Source organism: Dendrobates tinctorius, unplaced genomic scaffold (genome assembly GCF_039654945.1).
Source record: "Dendrobates tinctorius isolate UK_male_01 unplaced genomic scaffold, ASM3965494v1 ptg000249l, whole genome shotgun sequence".
In the NCBI taxonomy this organism is placed as follows: domain Eukaryota; kingdom Metazoa; phylum Chordata; class Amphibia; order Anura; family Dendrobatidae; genus Dendrobates; species Dendrobates tinctorius.
Window position 1 is genome coordinate 4,968,157 of NW_027361916.1, and position 27,822 is coordinate 4,995,978.

General features: G+C 43.6%; 1 protein-coding gene across 1 annotated transcript; it reads right to left on the reverse strand.

Annotated features, from left to right (window-relative positions):
- Positions 1 to 8,431: 8,431 nt before the first annotated feature.
- On the reverse strand, positions 8,432 to 27,450 carry LOC141063343 (uncharacterized). Its single transcript, XM_073557389.1, has 4 exons — positions 27,303 to 27,450; positions 27,122 to 27,219; positions 26,833 to 26,923; positions 8,432 to 9,497 (listed from the first exon to the last, which is right to left on the reverse strand). Exons 1-4 carry the CDS (start codon positions 27,448 to 27,450, stop codon positions 8,560 to 8,562), a joined length of 1,275 nt encoding a protein of 424 aa, XP_073413490.1. The 3' UTR covers positions 8,432 to 8,559.
- Positions 27,451 to 27,822: the final 372 nt, after the last annotated feature.

The following is a 27,822-nucleotide window of genomic DNA, read 5'->3' on the forward strand; positions in this document are numbered from 1 at the left end:
TTGCACAAGGAAAGACTAGAAGCAATGGGATGAAACTGAATGGGAGGAGACACAGATTAGATATTAGAAAAAACTTTTTGACGGTTAGAGTGATCAATGAGTGGAACAGGCTGCCACGCGAAGTGGTGAGTTCTCCTTCAATGGAAGTCTTCAAACAGAGGCTGGACAGACACCTGACTGGGATGATTTAGTGAATCCTGCTTTGAGCAGGGGGTTGGACCAGATGGCCCAGGAGGTCCCTTCCAACTCTACGATTCTATGATTCTGGGTCAATTGAGTAATGGGTGCGATGATGTCTGAAAAGGTTTTAATGAACTGCCTGTAAAAATTGGCGAATCCAATGAATCGTTGAACCTCCTTCACAGACCTGGGAATTGGCCATTCTTAAATGGCTTGCGTCTTGCTCGCATCCATGCTGAGACCCTGAGAAATAACATACCCCAAAAATTGCATTTCCGTTTTGTGAAACTCACATTTCTCCAGTTTGATGTATAACTGATTTTGCCGTAAACGATCCAGAACCATTCTCACGTGCTGCTGGTGCTCTTCTATATTGCTGGAAAAAATCAAAATGTCATCCAGATAAATCACAACAAAAATATTGAGCATATCCCTAAAAATATCCTTTGCCAGATGTTGGAATGTAGCTGGTGCATTGCGCAGGCCAAAAGACATAACAAGATACTCATAATGTCCATATCATGACCAAAAGGCTGTTTCCCACTCATTCCCGAGACGAATCCATACTAAATTGTAAGCACCACGGAGATCTAATTTTGTGAAGATCTTGGCGTGTCGCACCCTCTCGAGTATTTCAGGAATTAGCGGAAGCGGATAAGAGTTCCTGATCGTAACTTTGTTAAGTTCACGGTAATCGATACATGGTCGAAGAGAACCGTCCTTCTTTTTGACAAAGAAGACTGGAGCACCTGCTGGGGAGGAAGATGGTTGTATAAATCCCTTCGCTAAATTTTCGTCAATATACTCTTTGAGAGCTTTCAATTCTGGCCCAGACAAGGGATAAATATTCCCAAATGAAATCACAGCACCGGGAAGTAGTTCCACAGGGCAATCGCATGGCCGATGTGGTGGCAATTTGTCTGCTTTCTTTTTATCGCGTACATCCGCAAAATCTTGATATTCAATTAGTAATTCTAACTCACCTGTGATGGCTGACCTGAGAAGTTAATTCTCCAGATGGTGTCTGTTTACTTGGAAACTGCAATTCTTTCATCCTCCAATCGATAGTTGGATTTTGCTGTTGTAACCATGGTAACCCTAGAATTATAGGAAAGTGAGGGGAGGAAATTAGCAAAAATGATATTTTTTCAGAATGACCCTCCCCCATACGAATCTTCAGAGGTGTTGTTTGAAAGTCTATTGGTCCGGACACCAACGGGGACCCATCCATGGTTTCCATTAACACCGGTGAACGTCTCTTCTGCGAGTGTATACCATGTTTTTTAGCGAATGCAATGTCCATGCAATTGCCGCTAGCCCCAGAATCAATCATGGCCTTACTAGTAATCCAACAAGATTGCACCCAGATCTCAATGGGAATAGTATAAAGTGTGTCCTTTCTGACCTCGCCTGAGATCGTCGTAGCAGTACTTATTGGAAATACTACCCCACCCACAGGTGATGATGCTTCTGAACAAGAATCAGAGAAATCTGGGGTCTCGTCCAGCATCATTTCTCTGCAAGTATTTGACTGAGAGCAAACAGAAGATCGGAAAAGTCACATTCGATTACCGCAGCTGCGGACTTGCGATTTTTTCCGGGACAGACCGAGATGTAGTGACCCGATCTTCTGCAGCAGAAACACAAATTTTCTCTGAAGCGATGTTCCTTGCGTGCGTCGATGTTACTCCTCCGAACCGCATCACTCATAGGTTCAGACTAAGCCGGAGAAGACGGCTTGTTTTAGGTTTCCCTGGAGGAAGATGGGAGGAATATGGGGTCATTATGATTGGCCTCCGCCCACCTCTCTTGCCGACGCTCCGTGAGACAAATATCTATCCGGATACAATGATTTATAAAGTCAGTTAAATTAGGAGGTGATTCACCCCGAGCCAGTTCATCTTTAAGGGTATGTGCACATATAGTTTTTTGTCTCTGCGGATTTTGTAGAGAAAAATCGCAGGAATTCCGCAGGACAAAGTGCTGCGGTTTTTCTGCGGTATATCTGCGGTTTATCTGCGGTTTTACACCTCATAATGGATGAGGTGTAAAACTGCAGCGTTTCTGCACCAAACAATTGACATGCTGCGTTTTGAAAACCGCAGCAAAACCGCGCGGAAAAATCCGCAGCATGTGCACAGCTTTTTTTTATTTCCACAGGAAATAAAGGTACTGTACAATGCAGCAGAATCTGCTGCATTTCTGCAGAGCCAAAAACGCTGCGGAAACGCAGCAGAAACCGCAAAGTGTGCACATACCCTAATAGTAGCAGACAAACCCCTCCTGAACACTGCATATTTTGCTGAGTCACACCATGTAGTGTCCAGCACCCACCTCCGAAATTCCATAGCATATTCCACCACAGGACGCTTTCCTTGACGAAGTGTTAATAATGCAGATTCTGCCGTGACATTACGGTTGGGATCATCGAACATCTGACACATGGCAGCAATAAAGTCATTTAGAGAATTCAAACATGCATCATTGGTTTCAATCAGCGGATTTGCCCAGGCTAAAGCTTTGCTTGTCAGCAGCATTATCATGGTTAACACCTTGTCCCGTTCGGTTGCGAACTGAGCCGTATGTGCAGAAAAATACAATTGACACTGGTTCAGAAACCCACGGAATTTCTCTCTTTCTCTACCAAACCTGAATGGTGGGAGTTTGGGAAAAACCGGACCTGGAGCTGGAACAGGGGCTGGAACCGCAGCTGCGGCTGTAGTCTCCACATTTGAGAGGCTATAGCCTGGATAGAAGTATCAGCCACATTTACATTGTGATTAGTTTGGGACTAATGCCCCCAGCTTGGTCTTAATCGCCTGAAGCTCTCCATGCAGTCCTGTGACAAATGAGCACAGCTTTTTCACCCGTGTCTCCATTGTATCTGACCCAGTGAGCTCCATCTTTGAGGCTTGTGTATTCTGTTATAATTTTATACTAAAGTTCTATGAAGCCCAACGACGTGGGTCAGAAATGAAGACAAACACGGTATATCACAGTTCAAGATGTAAATATCTATTGGTAGAGATATGAACTTCCGGATAACAGATGCAAACTGCAACGTTACAGATAAGCAGGCAATAAGACAATCTTTAGAGTGGGCAGATATAGTAGTACAGACCGAGGGTGTGAGTATGAGTCCAGCAATGCAGGCTCCTAATGGAGGGCAGACCATAGCCGGGGTGGGTGCAGAGCCGGAGGAAAGCAACAGAGCCCTTTCATGGTACGTAGATCAAAGCAGACTAGAAGAAGCAAGCAGGTTGCAGGTCCTTCCAGCTTGGCAGCAAGTAAGGTACAAGATACTCAAGCAAGGCATAGTGTGCAGAGTTCCCTTATATATACAGTAGACAGGAAAACAAGGAGTATCAGACAGGAAACAAGATGGCCCCGGTGAAGCCAGCAACTCCATTTTGGTTGAGGGCAGTATCCAACTGAACTAAGGTCAAGAGCAGACACAACAGGTACACAGTCCCAGTCCTTACACCCATATAATATTCTAACCTTGAATTTATTCTATAAATCTCCCATATAATATTCTGACCTTGAATTTATCCTATAAAACTCCCATATAATATTCTCACCTTGAATTTATCCTATAAAACTCCCATATAATATTCTCACCTTGAATTTATTCTATAAAACTCCCATATAATATTCTCACCTTGAATTTATCCTATAAAACTCCCATATAATATTCTCACCTTGAATTTATCCTATAAAACTCCCATATAATATTCTCACCTAGAATTTATCCTATAAAACTCCCATATAATATTCTCTCCTTGAATTTATCCTATAAAACTCCCATATAATATTCTCACCTTGAATTTATCCTATAAAACTCCCATATAATATTCTCACCTTGAATTTATTCTATAAAACTCCCATATAATATTCTCACCTTGAATTTATCCTATAAAACTCCCATATAATATTCTCTCCTTGAATTTATCCTATAAAACTCCCATATAATATTCTCACCTTGAATTTATCCTATAAAACTCCCATATAATATTCTCACCTAGAATTTATCCTATAAAACTCCCATATAATATTCTCACCTTGAATTTATCCTATAAAACTCCCATATAATATTCTCACCTTGAATTTATCCTATAAAACTCCCATATAATATTCTCACCTTGAATTTATCCTATAAAACTCCCATATAATATTCTCACCTTGAATTTATCCTATAAAACTCCCATATAATATTCTCACCTTGAATTTATTCTATAAAACTCCCATATAATATTCTCACCTTGAATTTATTCTATAAAACTCCCATATAATATTCTCACCTTGAATTTATCCTATAAAACTCCCATATAATATTCCATCCTTGAATTTATCCTATAAAACTCCCATATAATATTCTCACCTTGAATTTATCCTATAAAACTCCCATATAATATTCTCACCTTGAATTTATCCTATAAAACTCCCATATAATATTCTCACCTTGAATTTATCCTATAAATCTCCCATATAATATTCTCACCTTGAATTTATCCTATAAAACTCCCATATAATATTCCATCCTTGAATTTATCCTATAAAACTCCCATATAATATTCTCACCTTGAATTTATCCTATAAAACTCCCATATAATATTCCATTCTTGAACGCACGCCGCGTGCATCATGCTTTTGTACAATCTGTGAATAATATATATAGGTTCTCCTCATCTGAGTTATTTTTCATTGTCAACAACATACGATTTTCCTGTAATTCATTTCTCACACTCTCAGTATAATAATGACTTTTCCCTGTGTGGGATTTTTGATAAAAAGGTTGACAACTAGTTGGACAACCCCTTCTCATTCCTCATGTTTGGTCTTGTTAAAATAAAAACACTTACACAAACCTCCCATGCTGGCTCCGTTTCAGTGGTGTCGGCACTTGTGTTCTTCTGTCTCTTTTGAGGTTGTTACATCATGTGAGCCCTGTGCCCAATCAGCGCTGACGTCACTGTCCCCACCTTTGGACAAATCAAGCATCATGAGGCCGCCAGAGAGCAGCCGCAGCCCTGGCTTCATGTTGATGTCCAATACGTCCGAAGGCAGGAACAGTGAAGCTGCCGGTGATTGGGTGCAGGGCTCGTGTGATGTGAGAACCTCACATAAGCCCCAGGACAGTGAGTCTCAACACCACTGAAGTGGAGCTGGCACGCCAGCGGAGTATGAGTGTTTTTATTTTAATGAGGCCAAACATGAGGAATGAGTTCACTGAGAAAAACAAATATATATATATATATATATATATATATATATATATATATATACCGTATTTTTTGGACTATAAGACACACCTAGGCTTTAGAGCAAGAAATTAGGAAAAAAAATTGAAGCAAAAAATGTAGTCAATTCTGTACTTAATATCCCCTATCCTGGTATGCATGGCCCCCTCATCCCTACCCTGGTATGCATGGCCCCCTCATCACTACCCTGGTATGCATGGCCCCCTCATCCCTACCCTGGTATGCATGGCCCCCTCATCCCTACCCTTGTATGCATGGCCCCCTCATCCCTACCCTGGTATGCATGAATCCCTCATCCCTCCCTGTTGTGAATTCACTTTCTGGCCTACCTCTGATTACTAGTGAAGGTAGTGGAGCTGGTTCTCTTTCTGGGCTCCCTCTGGTGGCTACTGGAAGTAATGGAGCTGTACTAATTAACAGTGGCCTGCCACCTGATGATGAGGAGGATGACTGGATATCTGTAATTTCTGACTGGATTTAAGACAGCTGACTCCCTCTATCCCTGCTGGTGACTTTTTCCTGCCTCCTGAGGTCTTAGTTTCCAGCTCAGTCCCTGCATGCTCAGCTAAGTGCTCTTTTGCTATTGTTCACATTTGATTTGGTTTTGTCTATTTTAGGTTTGTTTGGTCAGCCAGCCCCGGTGGGGGCTGTGCTGAATTTCCATCCTTATGTTACTGTTTGTGCCAGTTTGTTTTTGTCCCTTATTAGATTGTCCTCTTTTTGCTCTGCTTTCAGAATATACCAGAGTGCTGATATAGTGGGCGAAGTCTAGTGACTTCAGTATTTTTCTATCAGACGTGTTGGGCATTTTTTGCAGGGTTTTTTGCATGATTGCAGACAGAGTCCTTTCCTGTCCTGTCTAGTTAGTGTGGGCCCCATCGTTTGCTCAGTCTATTTTCCTACCTGCGTTTGTGTTTTCATCTTGTCTCACCGACAATATATGTTTGGGGGCTATCTATTCCTTTGGGGTCTGCTCTGGGACAGTTTAGATTTCCCCTTTCTTGCTTTAGGCTTATTTAGTTCTCCGGCTGTGTCAAGGCGTCTAGTATCATCGTAGGTACGCTCCACGGCTACTGCTAGTTGTGTGGATAGGATCAGGGGGGTCTGCAATCCGCTTAGTTACCAACCTCTCTGGTTTTCTGTGGCTTGGTCTTGCTTTCCTCCTCGGTGACCCAATCACAACACCTACCCTGGTATGCATGGCTCTCTCATCCTTATCCTGGCATGCATGGATCCCTCATCCCTACCCTGGTATGCATGGATCCCTCATCCCTATCCTGGTATGCATGGCCCCCTCATCCCTATCCTGGTATTCATGGATCCCTTATCCCTACCCTGGAATGCATGCCCCCTCATCCCTACCCGTTATGCATGGCTCCCTCATCCCTACCCTGGTATGCGTGACCCCCTAATCTCTATCCTGGTATGCATGGCCCCCTCATCCCTATCCTGGTATGCATGGCTCCTCATCCCTACCCTGGTATGCATGGCCCATCAACCCTATCCTGGTATGCATGGCCCTTGATCCTTATCCTGGTATGCATGGCCCTTCATCCCTATCCTGGCAGGAATTATCACTCTCATCCCTATACTAGTATGCATGGCCCCATCCCTACCTGGTATACAGGGCCCCCATCTTATCCTGGTATGCAGGGCCCCATCCCTATTCTGGTATGATTGACCCCCATCTCAGTCCTGATATGCATGGCGCAATCCTTATAATTGGCCACCACCCCCATCCTGGTATGCATGGCCCCATCAGAAAACATTAAAAAAAAAAAACACAAAATATTACACTTACCTACAGGCGCTCCCTCGCAGCGTCTGCTCCGGTGCCAGCAACTGCTTTATGCTTGTAAGCAGCACATGGCAGGGACGACATGCATTGCTCACAAGCAGAGCACAGCTGCCGGAGTACTCGCTGGGACTGTGCGCACAGAGAGCAGTGAGCATTCATTCCTCTTCAGTAGCGCGCAGTGTCAGCCACTGGCTTCCTGCTGCTACCGGTGGTCACGTGTGCCACTGCTTAAGAGAAATGAATATTCATTGGATTCATTCATTCATCAGAAGACTATTTATTATTGATCAATATTTAAGTGGGACTAGACGAAGAAAACCCTAAAATCATGTATCATGTTAACCGAAACAATCAGAAAACTAGCCACATATTGGCCGATCCCAGACCTCAGACTATATACTGTGTAAGTTTATAAGCCCCTCCAGTGTCAGGAATAGATAGTATGTGACAATACAGTATATACCACTCAGGGAACACTTACCTTTCAGAGATAATTTCCATATTCATACTAAATAATGGCACAGATCTCCCAGACATTATGACTGCACATATCCCTAGTCTGTATAACGATATTGCACTCATTCCCTGACAGACCGCAGCATGGCCATTAGTTAGAAGCTGCTAATGATCTTTGGAGCAGGTAAGTTTTCCCTGAGTGGTACATATTGGGCCGTCTGAAGACTGAGTTTAGTCTAGGACAATTTGTCTGCACTACTAATTATCAGCAGTTACATTACCAAACTAGGGCAGTCCCTATAGGAGAAAACACAAGAATTATACTGTATTGTCACATACTATCTACTCCTGACACTGGAGGGGCTTATATACTTATGAAGTATATAGTTTGAGGTCTGGGATCTGCCAATATGTGGCTAGTTTTCTGACTGCTTCGGATAACATGATTTTAGTTTTTTTTGGCCAGATTCTCGCTTGAATATAGGTCAATATTAAAGAGTCTCCTGATGAGTCGCCTTTGGTGAGGACGATGAAACCCGTAGAAATGAGAGGCTTGGAGAGCGAGTGTTTATACGTCACCTCACCCTATATACTGAACTGTGGGGCACATGATTTATTTATTAGTCACCTACTGTCTTACCTTCAGGGGGTGAATTATGGGTATAGTTTTACATTTGGAATTAATAAAGTTTAGTTTTATCCTTTTGTCAGCAAACATGAGGAATGACAAGAGACAACCCATTTAAGAAGATTCAATTTTGGTTTAAACTATTCGAACATTATAAATATAAAAAAAGGCTTCTCCCCTATGTGACATCTCTGATATTTATTAACACTTGATATCCAAGTAAAATATTTCCCACATTAAGAAAATAAAAAAGGCTTCTCCTCTGTGTGACTGCTCTGATGTCTAACAAGAGGCGCTTTCTGGTTAAAACATTTCCCACATTCTGAACAGGAAAAAGGCTTCTCCCCTGTGTGAGTTCTCTGGTGATTAACCAAATTTGATTTATGGTTAAAACATTTCCCACATTCTGAACATGAAAAAGGTTTCTTCCCTGTGTGGGTTATTTGGTGTTGCTTAAGAGTCCCTTTACGGTTAAAACATTTCCCACATTCTGAACATGAAAAAGGCTTCTCCCCTGTGTGAGTTCTCTGATGTCTAACAAGAAGCGCTTTCTGGTTAAAACATTTCCAACATTCTGAACATGAAAAAGGCTTCTCCCCTGTGTGAGTTCTCTGGTGATTAACCAAATATAATTTCTGGTTAAAACATTTCTCACATTCTGAACATGAAAAAGCCTTCTTCCCTATGTGGGTTATTTGATGTTGCTCAAGAGTCCCTTTATGGTTAAAACATTTCTCACATTCTGAACATGAAAAAGGCTTCTCCCCTGTGTGGGTTCTTTGGTGTTGCTCAAGATTCCCTTTACGGTTAAAACATTTCCCACATTCTGAACATGAAAAAGGCTTCTCCCCTGTGTGGGTTCTTTGGTGTAGCGTAAGATTCCCTTTATGGTAAAAACATTTCCCACATTCTGAACAGGAAAATTCCTCCATTGCTTTAGGAGCAGTTTGTATTTTAATGCCTCTTTTGTGAGTTTGATTTTCCTTAGTAGTCAGTAATGAATCAGAAGATGGGACCTGTTTCATAGGATCAGATGACAGATCTTTGCTGTGAATGGATGATGATATATCTGGAGTAATGGCATTCACTTCAGTTGTATCTTGTAGGATTTCAAGATCATCAGATTTAACAATTGAAGATGTCAGCTGTCCCTCTGATCTCCTGATACAGTCATCTGCTAAGATAAAAAACAATTATTATTTTGTATTAAAATATCCTTGAGTTTTATATTTTTGAACACTTCTACTTAAACTGTCCATAAAAATGGCAAGCTATGTAAAAACTTTAATCATTTACCAAGACAATGACAGTTCACAGTCTAATAGAAAACCTTGTTGGATGAGCCAGTAGTGTGCGGTGTTCAACTGTTTGTTCATTCTGCCTCCCAAATATCGAATAAAAAAGAAACCAATCAATGTTATGTAGGCGAAAAGAATACCAATTCTCATCTCACAAAAAACAAGTCCCCACTCAGGTCCATCATCTGTCAATGGAAAAACAGAGGTTCCCACACTATTAGTGGCTCAAAGGCTGCTGAAAAGCAACAAGGTTTCTATAAACCAATCCAGCAAAATCCGCTCTCACTTCGGAGTCTTGCAGTGTGCGCAAACAACATTTAGGATCCCTGTATTTAGCAATATTATAGAGAGAAGAACCCACTTAATTTGCGGTGTCTCCTGGAGCACAATCTGGGCACTATGTGCTGGGTAATAAAATGGCAGATGTGTAATTTTCACTCTCCAACATCCACTGCGTGTTAATTTCTGGAAAGTGAATGTGGAGTCAAAATATTCACTCCTCCTACACATGTGGTCTAAATTGTTGGTACCCCTCGTTTAATGACAGAAAAACCCACAATGGTCACAGAAATAACTTGAATCTGATGAATGTAATAATAAATAAAAAATCTATGAAAATGAAGAAACGAAAGTCAGACATTGCTTTCCAACCAGGCTTCCACAGAATTAAAAAAATATAAACCTCATGAAATAGGCCTGGACAGAAATTATGGTACCCTTAACTTAACCGCTTCATGACTGCCAAGGGTAGATAAACGTCGGCGCTAGCAGGGCTTTGTGCAATGCCGACGTTTGTCTATGGTCAGTGGTTTTGTGCTCATCAGGACCCCAACGTACCTTGTAACGAGGGGATTCCGCGGCACAATGCTTCCTGTGACTCCCGACCTATTGAGACCTGATTGCTTCAGGACCTGATGACGTCAGCGTCACACCAGCCAATGAGACAAGTCACTAGGAAAGTTTGTTGTAGCAGTGAACTTTCCCGGGTGATCTGCCTCATAAAACCGCTGTTTCTCCTCAGATCTCCTGTCAGAGAGAGATTAGAGGAGAAACAGTGTTACAAGTGCTGCTGACAGGTAAGGCTGGTTAGGGTTAGTGCTATAGTTAGGGTCAGTGTAGGGGCTAAAGTTAGAGTTACTGCTAGGCTAAAGTTAGAGTTACTGTTAGGCTAAAGTAAGGGTTACTATTAGGGTTAGGGTTGGGGTTAAAGTTAGGGTTACTGTTAGGGTTAATGTAGGGGCTAAAGTTAGGGTTACTGTTAGGCTAAAGTTAGGGTTGCTGTTAGGGTTACTGTTAGGCTAAAGTTAGGGTTACTGTTAGGGTTAGGGTTACTGTTAGGCTAAAGTTAGGGTTGCTGTTAGGGTTACTGTTAGGCTAAAGTTAGGGTTATGGTTACTGTTAGGCTGAAGTTAGGGTTACTGTTAAGCTAAAGTTAGGGTTTATTCTAAAGTTAGGGTTAGGCTAAAGAATTAGGCTTTTCTCAATTGTCTCCCCAATAATTTGGTCACGTCAGTCAGTCACTACACAGTTTTCTTTTTCCGGAAAAAAAAATAAAAAGGAATAAAATGGCCCGTCAGTATTATAGTGCAGAGGAGGCTTATGCACTTTTATGTTCTGACAGCGAAGAAAGTGCAGTGTCAGATGGTGATGTGGATTTCGAGGGCTTTAGTAGCAGCGACAGTGATGACTCAGAAATAAGCAATTCATCAGCCAGAATCCACGATCTTATTATGCTAGGTCAAATTTATGGAACCAACTAATATCCTAGAAATGAAAATTTTTTTAGAACTTACATTCCCTATGGGGAAAGCAAGCATTCGGTCCTATCGCCCTGTTCAAGCCACCCCTATGTTTTCTGCTGTTCTTCCTAGGACCCGTTATGAAATGCTCATGAGATTTTGGCATTTTAATGACAATAGTCAATGCCTGCCCAGAGATGCCCCAGAACATGACAGACTATTCAAAATCAGACCCATCATCACAGACATGACAGAAAAGTTCTTGTTCTTAAAGCTCTACACCCCAACAGAAAACATTTCCATTGATGAGTCCCTTGTAAAATTCAAAGGAAGACTGCACCTCAAGCAATTTATTCCTTCTAAGAGGGCAAGGTTCAGAATAAAGCTCTATAAAATGTGCGAGAGTTCAACTGGATACACATCAGCTTTTCACATTTATGAGGGGAAAGAGAGCCAACTAAACCCACCAGGAGGCCCTACTTATCTGGGAACATCTAGAAAAATCATTTGGGAGCTAATAACTCCATTTTTACAAAAAGGCTACAATCTGTATGTTGACAACTACTACACCAGCATACCTCTATTTAAAAGTCTGGTTGAACATAACATAGGGGCTTGTGGGACCATTTGCAAAAACCGTCAGGGGTTTCCACAATCATTGGCCAACAAAAAGTTCCGAAAGGGGCAGTCAGGGACTTTACGTAATGGAGAGCTGCTTGTCCTTAAGTATAAGGATAAAAAAGATATTTTTATCCTGCGCTCGATCCACACAGATGCCACAAGGGCCACTGCAGACCAACAGGGATCCACTACTCCAAAACCTGTGTCTGTCATTGACTACAACAAATATATGGGGGTGTGGACCTTGCAGATCAGGTTCTACAGCCATACCAGGTGTAACGGGGTCTACCAAGCTGGAGTACCTCTTTCAGTACCACCCCGTGTTTTCAGAGGTCCGCTCTGCGTTGGCTGGAGTCTGAATGAATGGCGCTGGCTGGAATTCCTCTGAGTGCATGGGCGCATATAAAAGATCACTGCTTCTCCATATATTTCCAGTCTGACAACACTTTACTCACAGGACACAGAATATATCACACAGATACAGAGGGCCGGCCAATAGACAAGCGTCAGGCCAGACATGCATTACAAAAGCCGCAGGTGGCCGGAGCCTGCGGATATTTACTGTGTAAATTACAAAGGTGGGGGGAGGGCGGACACTGCTGATACATTAGGGACATGCATCTCACATGGAACCTATTATATATACATATAACTGCACAACATATTCTGGGTGCTGAGTGGTTCTGTAACACCAGTTATCAAGAAAATCATATATCTGGTATAAAAAGTTAGTAATTTAGTTGTTTCAGGTGGCCAAGTATAATTCTTTTGTCTTATACAAAAAAGCAGGAAATGCAGATACTTTCCTTGATTATCAGGAAAAGGTCACTGAAAATCTTCTTTGAAAATTTTGTCCCCGCCAATCCTTTAGAATCTGAAGATGTCAGAAGACTCACTGAGCGACATTTTATTGCACTCATCCCAGTAACTGAAACAAGAAAGAACCCCCAGAGAAGATGTCGTGTATGTTCCTAGAGAGGAATGAGGCATGATACCCGCTATTATTACCCACAATGCCCATCACTGCCAGCCTTATGCCTCCATGACGGCTTTACAATCTTCCACACAGAACCACGTTTTTGAACTGTTTTGACAATCAAGCATTTGGATTGTTTAGTGACAGACACATTTGAGTAGAGCTGACTTAACAATTTCCGGGGGTAGGTGGGGGGAGGTCTCCAGAGACACAAGCTGGGCACAATATATTGGGCACTACAATGACATTTTTGCAATTTTTGCTTGAAACTTCCACTACGAGTTTCTGGAAATCATCCATGTAGTGAAAATGGTCACTATATCCATAGACGAATTCACAGAGTGGTGTCATTACGAAAATGGGGTCACTTGAGGGAGGATTCTGTTGTTCTGGCACTTAGCAGCTCTCCAAAGTGCCATAACGGCAGAATCCCTCCTGAAGTGACCCCAATTTTGGAAATGACACCCCTCTGCGAATTCATCTATGGGTGTAGTGACCATTTACCTATCTACCTATTTTCCAATGTAAAATCTGGAGATAAAACATTTTAGTGGTAAAAATATAATTGTTTTTTCTTCACTGCCCAATGGTATAATTTTCTATGGAACAGCAGTGGTGTCAGTATGCTCACTACACTAGAGTTCGTTCAGGGAAGTATTTGGTAAAATGCAGTCACTTTTGGGGGCTTATGCTGTTCTGGCACCTCAGGGGCTCTGACAATGTAACATGTCACCCACAAACAATTCCAGCATTCCAGCAAAATCTGCACTTCAATATAGCGCTCCTTCTCTTCCGAGCTCTGCCATGCGCATAAACAGTGGTTTACCCCCACATATGGGGTGTCAGAATACTCAGGACAAATTGCACAACAACTTTTGGAGTCCAATTTCTCCTGTTACCCTTTGGAAAAAAAAAATGGAGGGTGAAAAGATCTTTTTTTTTTTTTGGGAAAAAATATGATTTTTTGTTTTCACGTTTCTACGTAATTAACTTCTGTGAAGCACTTGGGGGTTCAAAAAGCCCACTACACATCTAGATAAGTTGGGGGTCTAGTCTCCAAAATGTGGTCACTTATTGGGGGTTTCCACTGTTTAGGCACATCAGGGGCTCTCCAAACGCAACATTGCATCTGCTAATTATTACAGCATATTTTACATTCAAAAAATCAAATGGCGCGCCTTCCCTTCCGAGCCCTGCCATGCACCCTAACAGTAGTTATCCCCACATATGGGGTATCGGCATGCTCAGGAGAAATTGCAAAACAAAATGTATAGTCCATTTTCTCCTGTTACCCTAGCGAAAGTAAAAAAAATTAGGTCTAAATGAAAATTTTTGTGAAAGAAACACCAAGGTTACTTACCGGTAGCCGTTTTTTCCGGAGCCCATGACGGCACACATGAGAGAGGGGATCCGCCCAGTCAGGACAGGAACCCTACTGAAGATAAAAGGGCGGTACCTCTCCCTCGCTTCAGTTGGTTTACAGAGCATGAGAGGCCCCCCGGGTTAGTACACATGGTAAAACTATCACCACATTATATCTAACTAAAAAACACCCAAACTATAGTGCACACCAAAGGAGTGAAAAGGGGGGAATATACAGGTGCCGTCATGGGCTCCGGAAAAACCGGCTACCGGTAAGTAACCTTGGTGTTTTCCCGTCTCCCATGACGGCACACATGAGACTTTTGTAGAATAAGACACCTTAGGGAGGGACCACCGCTTGCAGCACCCTTCTACCAAAGGTTAGGTCAGTAGAGGAAGTCAGATCAAGTCAGTAGTGCTTAAAAAAGGTGGAAGGTGAGGACCAAGTAGCGGCTTTACAAATTTGTTCAATTGATACCTCAGCCTTCTCTGCCCAGGAGGTAGCCACGGCTCTGGTGGAGTGAGCCTTGATGCCTTCTGGAACCGGAGCGCCACTTGCGGAGTAGGATAACATAATGGCCTCCCTGATCCATCTGGCAATGGTACTCTTAGCTACCCCGTGCCCTTTTCTACTACCCTGAAAGGCTACAGAAAGGGACTGATCTTTCCTCCACTGACTAGTTACTGACATATATTGTAATATGGCTCTTCTTACATCTAATGTATGGAACTTTTGCTCCCCAGGGTTTCTAGGATTGTTACAGAACGCTGGCAAGGAGATCTCCTGAGTCCTATGAAACTTTTGGACTACCTTGGGGAGATAGGCGGGGTCTGGTCTTAGAACCACTCGGTCCTCCAAGATCTGTGTATATGGAGGACATATAGACAGAGCTTGAAGGTCGCTGACTCTTCGGGCTGATGTTAAGGCTACCAGTAAGACAGTTTTAAGTGTAAGTAGCTTTGGTGACAGTTCTAGTAGTGGTTCAAAGGGGTCTTTGGTTAAGGCCTCTAAGACTAGGTTGAGGTCCCAGGGTGGTATCTTTGGGATAATGACCGGCCTTGACCTGCCACAGGACTTTATGAATCGAGACACCCACCTATTGGCTGCTAAGTTGCAGTTATATAGGGCCCCCAAAGCTGAGACTTGAACTTTGGGTGTGTTAGTGGCTAACCCCAGTTATAGCCCCGACTGTAAGAACTCTAGGATAGGTCCCACTGGCGCTACATCCCCCAAGGGTTCCCCAGGAAGTCTAGGAACTTTTTCCACGTTCTATCGTAGATTTGGGATGTTATAGGTTTCCTACTTTTCAACAGGGTGGAGACTAACCCTGGAGAGAATCCCTGGCGACTCAGTAGCACCCTCTCAAATTCCAGGCTGCTAGATGGAAGCCCTTCACCTGAGAGTGGACCACTGGTCCCTGGGAGAGCAGGTCTGGAATCTCCGGTAGTATCCATGGATCTGTCACTGACATGAGCTTCAGAAGGGAGAACCAAGGCCTTCTCGGCCAAAACGGAGCTATAAGAATTATTCTCGCTCGATCCTCCCTGATTTTCCTGACCACTACTGGGATCATTGTTATCGGGGGAAATGCATAGGCCAGGATGAACTTCCAGGGTATTTGTAGGGCATCTACTGCAAAGGGGTTTTCCCTTGGGTTTAGTGAGAACTTCCTGACCTTCCGGTTGTGTGCGGTAGCGAACAGGTCTATTTCTGGTTTGCCCCAGGCCTGAACTATTTGTTGGAAGACTTGGGGGTTTAGGGACCATTCCCCTTGTCTTAGGTGCCTGCGACTCAGGAAGTCTGCCTGTATATTTTCCGCCCCCTTTATGTGCAGTGCTGTGATGGATAACAGATGTTGTTCTGCTAGCTGGAAGAGTAGATCTGATATTTGCATGAGGCCCCGAGATCTCATTCCCCCTGGTGATTGATGTAGGCTACTACTGCTTGATTGTCCGTCATGACCCGGGTGTGGCGGCCCCGAAGTAAGGGAAGGGAATGTTTCACGGCTTTTTCCACTGCCCATAGTTCTTTTACATTTGAACCATGATCCCTTTCTAGCGAGGACCAGGTCCCCTGTATTGAGTGGGATCTCAGGTGTGCTCCCCATCCTGTGGCACTCGCGTCTGTTGTAATGATGTCCTCGACTGTTTTTTGCCACAGGACACCGGCTGTTAGATTCTTTTCTACAGTCCACCAGAGCAGGGAATCTCTTACAGCCACTGAGAGACATAGTTTGCCTTCTAAATGCCCTTTTAATTGTTTCTGTGCTGACAGAACTTCCCACTGTAGTTGCCTTAAGTGGTACTGCGCCCATGCTACTGCGGGTATGCATGATGTCAACGAGCCTAAAAGGGACATTGCGTTCCTCAGTGTCATATTTGGCCTTTGTATTGCTGTGCGAACTAGGCCCTTTATCTTGGTCACTTTGCTCTCTGGTAGGAAGCAGCGTTGTTGCTCGGAGTCCAATATCAACCCTAGGAAGGATTGCTCTTTTACTGGGGTTATCCTTGACTTGGGGATGTTTACTATCCATCCTAATCCTACTAGAATTGCTATCACTTCCTTCACTTGATGTGTGCAGTGGGACTCCGACCTCCCTATTACCAGAAAGTTGTCTAGGTATGGGACGATCACTATGTCCCTGGAAGGCAGAAAAGACATTACTTCGGCCATTACTTTAGTGAATTCTCTGGGGGCTGTAGACAGGCCAAATGGAAGGGCTGCGTACTGGTAGTGCTTCACCTGCCCCTGGACATAGAGCACTACTCTCAAATATTTTTGATACTCCCGAAGAATTGGGATGTGATAGTAGGCATCTTTTAAGTCTATCACTGCCATGAGGCAATGCTGGAACGGGATCTTTGTGGCCGTGTTGATTGACTCCATTTTGAAGGAGCAATTGTCTACCCACTGATTGAGTCTCCTCAGGTTGACAATGGTTCTCCAAGAGCCGTCTGTTTTTTGTATTAAGAAGAGGGGGGAGTAGAACCCCCTTCCTTCTTCTTGCACTGGGACTTCCTGTAGGACTTGTTTTTTCACTAGTCCCAAGACTTCAGTCTCCAGGGCCAGCTGTTGCTCTTGGGCTTTCCTTCTGCGTGTCATTATGAAGGTATGCCTGGGCGGACGGATGAATTTTATTTTTAAGCCATCCTTGATTATATTTAGGACCCATGTACTGGGGGAGATATTTGCCCAGGCGGAAAGAAAGAGAGAAAGCCTTCTCCCTACCTCCGGCCCAACGTCATTGGGTAGATTTTTTTGGAGGAAGTGGAGGGCCCTTTAAACATATAGCCTGATCCTCTTCTTTCTTTAAAGTCCCAGCTTTTTCTATCTCCCGGGGGACGACCCCTGTTAAATCTCCTCCTCCGAAAGGGCTGCTTTTTATGTTCTCCTGGAAATCGGGGAAAGCTTTTCTTCCTATCCCCCGCATGTTCCAAAATCTCTTCTAGTTTTTTCCCAAAGAGGAATTGGCCATCGCATGGAATGGAACATAACCTATGCTTTGATGGCAAATCTCCCGGACACCCTTTAAGCCACATGGCTCGTCTTGCCGCGTTTGACAGGCTTGCTGCTCTAGCTGTTAATCTTGTGGAGTCTGCAGAGGAATCTGCTAGGAAAGCCGCTGCTCCGTGCACCAGTGTCAAATTAGACAGAATTTCGTCCCTAGGAACTCTATCCTTGATCTGGTCCTCTATTTGTTGCAGCCAGACCATGAGGGCACGAGCGGTACAGGTACCAGCTATCGCTGGTTTCAATCCACCTGCTGAAGCTTCCCAGATGTGCTTCAGGAAACCGTCTGCTTTTTTGTCATGCGGGTCTTTCAACACGCCAGAGTCCTCTAATGGTAGGGATACCTTTTTTGAGGATCTGGCTATGGCCCCATCAATTTTTGGGACTTTTTCCCAGGCTTCTGAATCCTTCTGCTCAAAAGGATACCTCCTCTTTGATGCGGAAGGTAAGCCCCCTGACCTCTCCGTTTTTTTCCATTCCCTGTCAATTAGTGCTTTTATTTTATCATTTACAGGGAAGGTACGTTTTCGTTTTTTCTTCAGTCCTCCAAACATTACATCCTCTAATGATTTGGGAGCTTTTTCCTTTTTAAGTAGTAGCCCTAATCGCTCTGACCAGTTTTTCCACATCCTCTGTTGGGAAACATGGACGGCCGCCTAGATCGCTGTCCGAGGAGGATTCTGAGGACTGAGTAGAGGAAGAGGAGGTGGAGGGGGACAAGGATCTTTCCCGCCCCTTCTGCCTTGGCGAGGCCTCTGAATCGGAGCTTCTTCTACGATTTCTTTTATCTTTCCTTTTAAGGGCTGCCTTTAAGGAACCTTTCACCTCCTGTTGAATTAACTGTTTAAGGCTAGTCACCAAATCAGGGGTCTCCTCCTGTATAGTTTTATTTATACAGTCAGCGCAGAGGTCTTTCTGCCACTGATCTGCCAGCGGGTGTTTACATAGGGCGCATTCTCTATTTTTGGTTTTGCTGCTGGCCTTCCTCGACCCCTAGTGATCAAACAGAGAAAATGGAACCCCGTTACCATAAGGGTGACAATCACGTAGATCACTCACCACCGCTGTCAATTAGGGGTACCGATCTCGGAGGCTCCTCACATGCACTCGTGACGTTTCTCCTGGACGTCTGAGTCATGCCGATTGCGTTTATGACTGCCGCTCCCACCACTTGAGCGACTGCTCCTGGTATGTTGGCGGCTCGGCCTGGCATCTGGCGAGAGGTCTTGCTGCTGCTGACGCTGCTGCTGACGCTGCTCGTCTTGCCCCACTTCCATCATGAAGCCTTGGGCATGAGTGCGTCTTCTGTGGTCATCCCCCTTTTGTAAGGGGGATCCACTGCACTCTCCGCCTCCTCCGGTTATCCCACAGCCCCTCCCCCCGCCATGCCGCCGGGATCTCCTTTCGCCGACCGGCGTTATTTTCTATGGGCGCCGCCATCTTGGATTGCCGGCGCCGCCTCCCGACGTCACGCAGGCACGCCCCCTCCCAGCGTGCCCTGCGTGTGACGTCAGGGGAGCGCGATCCGGAAGTGGCCGTTCCCTGACGCTCCTGGATGCGGCAGAGGGGGAGAGGGTCGGCGCGGCTCCACGGCAGAGCCCCAGGACCCCAGGCCGTGCTGCTTCTGCACCCGCTCGGATGCTGAGCCCCCTGGGGACCCGCGGACGGTGCTTCCCTCCCCCGACGCATGGCGCCCAGGACCCTGCCTGTTCTTCCACGCCGGCACAAGAGAGGGGCAGGTACGTGTTCCTTCAGTACACGGGTCCCTGTCAGGACAGGAAACCCAACTGAAGCGAGGGAGAGGTACCGCCCTTTTATCTTCAGTAGGGTTCCTGTCCTGACTGGGCGGATCCCCTCTCTCATGTGTGCCGTCATGGGAGACAGGAAAAAGTAAATGTTTATTTTTTTCCTTCCACATTCCATTCATTCCTGTGAAACACCTGAAGGGTTAATAAACTTTTTGAATGTGGTTTTGAGCACCTTGAGGGGTGCAACTTTTAGAATGGTGTCACTTTTGGGTATTTTCTGTCATATTGACCCCTCAAATTCACTTCAAATGTGAAGTGGTCCATAAAAAATGGCTTTGTGAATTTTGTAAAAATGAGAAATCGCTGGTCAACTTTTAACCCTTATATCTTCCTACCAAAAAAAATTCTGTTTCCAAAACAATCTCAGAATCACCAAGATACGTTGAAACCTTTTAGAGTTATGATCTCATAAAGTGACACTGGTCAGAATTGAAAAAATTGGACCGGTCACGAAGGCAAAAACAGGCTCTGGCGCGAAATGTTTAATATTTTGTTGCACAACCTTTTGAGGCAATCACTGCAATCAAACAATTCCTGTAACTGTCAATGAGACTTCTGCACCTCTCGACAGGTATTTTGGCCCACTCCTCAAGAGCAACTGCTCCAGTTGTCTCGTGTTTGAAGGTTGCCTTTTCCAGACGACACGTTTCAGCTCTTTCCAAAGTTGCTCAATAGGATTTAGGTCAGGGCTCATAGAAGGCCACTTCAGAATAGTCCAATGTTTTCCTCTTATCCATTCTTGGGTGTTTTTAGCTGTGTGCTTTTTGTCTTTATCCTGTTACAAGACCCATGACCTGCGACTGAGACCAAGCTTTCTGACACTGGGCAGCACATTTCTCTCTAGAATCCCTTGAGAGTCTTCAGATTTCATTGTACCCTGCACAGATTCTAGAAACCCTGCGCCAGACGCAGCAAAGCAGCCCCAGAGCATAACAGTGCCTCCTGCATGTTTCACAGTAGGGACAGTGTTCTTTACTTGACATGCTGAGCTGATGTGCCTTGCCAAAAAGTTCCATTTTTGTCTCATCTGTCCATAGGACATTCTCCCAGAAGCTTTGTGGTTTGTCAACATGTAGTTTGGCATAAGCCATAAATTGGCTTATGACATTTCGCTGACCCCTCATTGACCTGCCCCTATTATTACATAATGCATATAATAGCACTGATATTATTGTTGATAATGCCTATAATATTGTGGCTATAGTGAGGCTTAGAAAAAAAATTACATCCAGCAAATTGTCACCGGCGATGGCGGCGCCTGCGCAGTAGCATATATAAAAAAACAAAAAACAAATCTGAACTGAGAAAAGTAAGTTAATGTGTATGCACAATGTAAGTGCATATTAACACATGACCATTAACCAGAGAAAACGAAAAGCAAAAAACACAAATATCCTGCACTAAAAGTAAAAAATATACTGCAAATAATACATAAAGGTAATAATAATGAGGGTATTTAGTAAACATAATTTTGATCAAAATAATGTACAAGCCATCCCGCCACGTCACGGCAACCCTTGTGGGACAGTCCCTACTCTAGTATTCAGTATTTGTGCATTCAGTGCATATATGGGTGTGACCGCCCTCTTTCTGAGCTGGGAAAGCCATCCAGTCTGGCCTAAGCTGTTACTAGTGGTTCAGCCGCTCGACCCTTATTCACATTCACGTCACTTGGCAAGTGAAAAGGTATTAAATACTAGAGTAGGGACTGTCCCACAAGGGTTGCCGTGACGTGGCGGGATGGCTTGTACATTATTTTGATCAAAATTATGTTTACTAAATACCCTCATTATTATTACCTTTATGTATTATTTGCAGTATATTTTTTACTTTTAGTTCAAGATATTTGTGTTTTTTGCTTTCAGTAGCATCTATAAGTAAGAGATAGAGGCTACTGGACAGACGCCGCCGGTGACATTTTGCTGGATGTAATTTTTTTTCTAAGCCTCACAATAGCCACAATATTACAGGAATTAACACCAATAATATCAATGCTATTATATGCATTATGTAATAATGGGGGCAGGTCAGTGAGGGATCAGCGACCTGTCATAAGCCAATACAGATGAATATGTAATCAGAGCACCACATAAAGCCCCGCCCACAGCCCCGCCCCAGAGCACAAGAATCTCTTTAACTGAAAACTACAAATAAAGATTAACCCCTTAAGGACCAAGCCATTTTGTAGGTTGATGACAGGCCTTAATTTTGAAATCGGACCACTGTCACTTTATGTGGCTATAACTCTGGAACGCTTCAACAGATCCCACTGATTCTGACAATGTTTTTTTCGGGACATTTTGTACTTCATGTTAGTGGTAAAATTTATTCGATATAATGCGTTTATTTATGAAAATGTCACAAAGGAGGAAGAAAAAGACCGGGTTTTTTTCAATGTATCCACGCTGACCACACAAGGACAGAAAAATTCTTCATAGCTGTATTGTGCTGACGCGTTTCGTGGCAGATCTGCCACTTCCTCAGGGCCAAAGAATTACAGTATCTGGTTACAGCAGCAGTTTTAAACAAAATCTTCATGACATCACAATTACATGCAAAAAGACATCACTTCCTGTGGAAACGCCCTGAGGAAGTGGCAGATCTGCCACGAAACGCGTCAGCACAATAAAGCTATGAAGAATTTTTCTGTCCTTGTGTGGTCAGCGCGGATACATTGAAAAACTCGGTCTTTTTCTTCCTCCTTTGTGACATTGGTATCTACAGGAGTCTGCAGCGACCACTGGTTCCTTTCACATTCTGCAAGGGGTTGTGACTGTTCACAACCTGTAACGGTGAGTGCACTAACCATGTATTGTCACCCAAAAAATTACTTTTATCGCCCTATGGGCGCTTTCTTTCCTTAATTTTTTATTTATGAAATTAAAAATAATGGAGATTTGTCAAAAATTTTGAAAATTTTGCAATTCCTAAAACATTTCATTTTTATGCCCTTAAATCAGAGAGTGATGTCACACAAAATAGTTAATAAATAACATTTCCCACATGTCTACTTTACATCAGCACAATTTTGGAAACATAATTTCTTTTTGTTAGGAAGTTATAAGGGTTAAAAGTTGACCAGCGATTTCTCATTTTTCTAACAAAATTTACAAACCCATTTTTTTAGGGGCCACCTCAAATTTGAAGTGAGTTTGAGGGGTCTATATGGCAGAAAATACCCAAAAGTGACACCATTCTAAAATCTGCACCCCTCAACGTGCTCAAAACCACATTCAAGAAATTTATTAACCCTTCAGGTGTTTCACAATAATTGAAGCAACGTGGAAGGAAAAAATGAACATTTAACTCTTTTTCCCAAAGATTTTAATTCAAACACAATTTTTTTTTATTTTGTCAAGGGCATCAAGAGAAAATGAACCACAATATGTGTTGTGTAATTTCTCCTGAGTATATCAATATCCCATGTGTGGAGGAAGACCAATCTTTAGGCGCACGGCAGAAGGGAAGGAGCATCATTTGGGGTTTTGAATGTCAAATTGGCTGGAATCGAGAGGGGATGCCATGTCACGCGTGGAGAGCCCCTGATGTACCTCAACAGTGGAAACTCCCCTTAATTGACCCCATTTTGGAAACTAGACCCCCCAAAGAACTTATCTAGATGTGTGGTGAGCACTTTGAACCCCCAAGGGCTTCACAGAAGTTTATAACAAAGAGCCTTAAAATTAAAAAATCATATTTTTTCCAAAAAAAAAATCTTTTCACCCCCAATTTTTATTTTCCTAACTGTAACAGGACCCCAAAAGTTATTGAGCGATTTGTCCTGAGTACGCTGATACCTGATATGTGGGGGTAAACCACTGTTTGGGCGCATGACAGAGCTCAGAAGGGAAGGAGCACCATTTGACTTTTTCAATGCAAAATTGGCTGGAATTCAGATCGGACGCCATGTTGCGTTTGGAAAGCCCCTGATGTGCCCAAACAGTGGAAACCCCCCACAAGTGACCCCATTTTGGAAACTAGACCCCCCAAAGAGCTTATCTAGATGTGTGGTGACACTGGTGAGCACTTTGAACCCCCAAGGGCTTCACAGAAGTTTATAACGTAAAATTAAAAATCATATTTTTTTTAACACAAAAATGATCTTTTTGCCCCTAAATTTTTATTTTCCCAAGGTTAACAGGGGAAATAGAATCCCAAAAGTTATTGTGCAATTAGTCCTGAGTACGCTGATACTCCATATGTGGGGTAAACCACTGTGATCGCCTTACTGCGATCTTTGGGAGGCAGAATGAACAAATCCACAAATGGTGAAGAATTGGCTGTATTTTCACGCCGTTCCTCATCCTTTTTCATGTTTAACTTCTGTCACTCACTAAGAGACGCTTTTTTTGTAAATAGTTTTTGAATCACTGTATTTTGAGGGTTATAATTTTCCCATATTTTGGACCACAGAGTTATGTGAGGGCTAGCTTTTTGCGGGGCGACGGTTTTATTGGTACCATTTTCGGGCACATGATGTTTTTTGATCGCTTTCTATTCTGATTTATGTATTAGGGGATTTTTTTTTAATTATTTAATTATTTTTTTTTTTTTAAAAAAATTTTTTACCTTGTCCCTTTATGGGACTTTCACTTTTTTTTTAATTTGGCTGCAGGTATAATACATTGTACTGCTCCAGCATTGCAATGTATTATACCTATGGAGAAAGCTTCTGAGACCATGCTGTGAGTCATCACGGCAGAGATCGGGCCCTGCGATTACATCGTGGGGCTGCCGACCTGAAGGCAGAGGGAGCCCCCGACACGGATGCTGCTCCTGGCAGTTAGTGCAGGAAGCTCAGCCACCGGCAGTGCTGAGCTCCTGCACTGACTGGGTGGTAGATGTTAAAATTTCAGCATCTTCTGCCTGATCAAGCTGTGATTGGTCAGTCAGACTGACTGACCAATCACAGCGTTCTGGGTGCGGGGACTTATGGCATGGTTCCCTGCACCTCTGCCCATGCTTGTCAGCTGTCTGTTTTTACATGCAGTGACAGTTTAAATGCAGGACGGACACAGTCTGCCATGGTGTGGGAACTGACATCCTGCCATGATGGACTGTGTGCATCCTTGGACGTTAAGGGGTTAAACAACAGTAAACCCGAGTGGCCCTCATTTATGGTGGACCATTGGAGCTACTATGGATCCTGACCAGAAGATTAGAGAAAATAATATTGCTCCCCATTTCAGGAGAGATTGTGCAGTAATCTGAATTCCTTAGGATTGAAGACAATGTAATTTATGACGTGGAGAGAATCCATGACACCAGGACTGGAGCCAACACATCTCCTGCAGGCGGGAATAAATGTATATTACAGCCCTCAGCCACGCACAGCTTAGAGATCTATCATGGCACAGGTGGAATGTTTGTCCTGGAGATTATCACAATCCTCCTTGAAGTTAGTTGATTTTAATACAACTTTGAAAAGTCAGGATAAAGGGAAACTCTGCTGTTATTGGACAGAAATTCACACTTGGCCTCACAGCACATTTACTGTTGTCGATCATAAAAGGGAAGTTTGGCCAGAAAGACTGGACCTGGTCTTGTAGGGACCATGAGACATTCAGCAGCACAGAAGGGAGAGAAGATTCATCCGATAAGATCTCAGGGATCTAGGAAGCCACCAGCATCATTACCCTCCGCTTTCTCTTACAGGCCCAGCATAAGATTGTTCTACAAGTGATTTTCTATCTTGTCAGCACATTCTACGTACGCTGTCATTTGGCTTTATAGTTACAGATCTGGGCAGGTGACGGTCAGCGTCTCCTAATGTGAAGGAGAGAATGGCTAATGAAATCAATTATTAAACCTTATACAAGTCAGTTCAGATATGGTGTACCAAGATGGCGTCTGTGTCTTCAGACAACACCCTGGAAGGAATCCTTAGAATGCAGAAGCTGAGATACCATATATGGAAGTGAAGCTGAAATGGACCTATCATAGACTGACACTGGCTACTCAGAAGATGGTGTGACACCCATTTCCTGTCTCTTTGTCTTGAGAATAAACTTTAGTTGTGTGCAAGCCTTTACTGAGAAAGGAGTAGACATCTAACTCTGTACTCAGTGTGACTCTTTAAGCGCGCACTCAGCCTATATTGGGTCAGGTACAAGCAATCATATAGATCTCGCTTTAAGGGATCAACCTCACACTAATCCCAGGAGGTAGGTGGATCCTCCAGGTCGTAAGTTCTATTGAAAAGGGCTTTCAATCTTTCAATACGCAAAGTCATTTGAACAGTTTTGGGTGGAGGAGAATGTTGTGGTCTAGAGGCAAAATGGTGATCATGGTAATATGGCCCGACAGTTATGAATGAGTCACCGTAGGAGGCAAAAACAGAAATACTAGCTAAGTCCAGAAACCGAGAGAAGTTGGCAGCTATCGGATTGCAGACCCCTGAACCTATCAACAACAACTAGCAGTAGCCGTGGGGGGTTCCTACGGTGCCCTAGACCCCTCGATCACAGCCGGAGAACTAAATAGCCTAAAGACAGAAAGGGAAATCTAAACTGCCCCAGAGCAGACCCCAAAGCAATAGGCAGCCCCCAACATATAATGAAGGTGAAGCAAGATGAAAAAACACTAACACAGATAGAAAGATAGGCTGAGTAAATGATGGGGCCCAAGCTAACTAAATAGGACAGGATAGAAAAGCTGCTGTCTGCAATCCGCAAAAACCCTATAAAAACAAGAGCCAACAGACTGATAGGGAAAAAAGCCCTGAAGACGCTAGGCTTCAAAAAGACTATATCAGTACTCAGGTATTTTCTGAAGACAGAGCAAAAAGACAAAAAGGAATTCAGCTCACCCCAGCAGGGAATGGCAGAAATCCAGAAAAACAAGGCAAAACAAAACCAAAACACAAAAGCAAAAAGCAGAGCAGAAAACTTAGCTTTTGAGGAGCAGGAATCAGACTGGTCTCCTAGAATCCCTCAGGGAAATCACAGCAAGGCAGAAGGGAGTCGGCTGCCTTATATCCAGTCAGCAATTCCTGTCACCCAGTCATCATCTACCTGCTCAGGTGCTTGGTAATCAGCCTCACTACCTTCCTTCACCAGAAGAGGGAGTTCATCAGACCTCAATGGTGAAGGGGAAAATGAACTCACAACACCCGACTACACCACCGATAAAGCAGCCACAGCCGGTGACTGAGAGGAATCTGTGACGTCTCTGCATTTAGTGGTTACTACTCACCTGGGTAGTCATATGTGGGAATCTCCTCTTTACACCACTCATCACCCCTCACATATGTCTCTGTAGTATTAATATGGGTCAGATCTTCAACCTGAAACAAATATTGTAAAAGTCACCGACAGATGGAGAAGTCCCATCTATGATCAGCTCTAATCCTGCCATCTCCACCGTTCTCATTACACAAGAATAAAACATATAATACTGGTGGATAAAACAAGACTGAGCACAAGACCTTCACAGCCGTCTACACATCATAGGGGAGATCTCCTGACACCTTCTCTCCATCTACCTGATGATCCCGAGGAACACTGGGATCTTCTTGGTTACAGTCCTGTGGAAGAAGAGGACGGGGACATCTCTCTGGTGTTGTCCTCTTACTGGATAGATCTGGAGGAAACACATACAGGGACTGAATTCATTCTCTACATACAGATAATTATAGACCGTGTGTATTTAGTCCTGTCTATTACCTGGAGATGTGAGGGGCTGGGGAACCTCCATTATGACGTTCTTGTACTGATCTCTGTGTCCTTCTAAATACTCCCACTCCTCCATGGAGAAATAGACAGCGACATCCTGACACCTTATAGGAACCTGACACATACAATGATACGTCATCCACCCGTTCTCTTCATAGTGTTACTGTATAATGTCCCAGCATTCCCAGCAGTGTCACCTCTCCAGCCAGCAGCTCAATCATCTTGTAGGTGAGTTCTAGGATCTTCTGGTCATTGATGTCCTCATGGATCAGGGGGTGAGGTGGAGCCCCCGTGATTGGGCTCAGGGGTCTTCCCCATCCCTCAGACACAGGGTCCTGACAGCGATCACTAGAGGTCTTCTTCACCACTGTGTAATCCTGGTTATGGAGAGACACATTAATAAATCTCACTATAGACATTTCCAGAGTCCTCACCTCTCCAGTTCTGTCCATCTGTTATTCCCATAGATGAGAATGATGTAATTTGAGGTCATCAGAATCTCTCACCTCTC

Coding starts and splice junctions, on each gene's coding strand:
- LOC141063343 (XM_073557389.1), bottom strand. CDS start 27,450: ATGACGTATCATTGTATGTGTCAGGTTCCTATAAGGTGTCAGGATGTC. Junction 27,220..27,302: donor CCAGCCCCTCACATCTCCAG/GTAATAGACAGG, acceptor TGTTTCCTCCAG/ATCTATCCAGTAAGAGGACA. Junction 9,498..26,832: donor TCCCACATATGACTACCCAG/GTGAGTAGTAAC, acceptor TTATCTTAGCAG/ATGACTGTATCAGGAGATCA.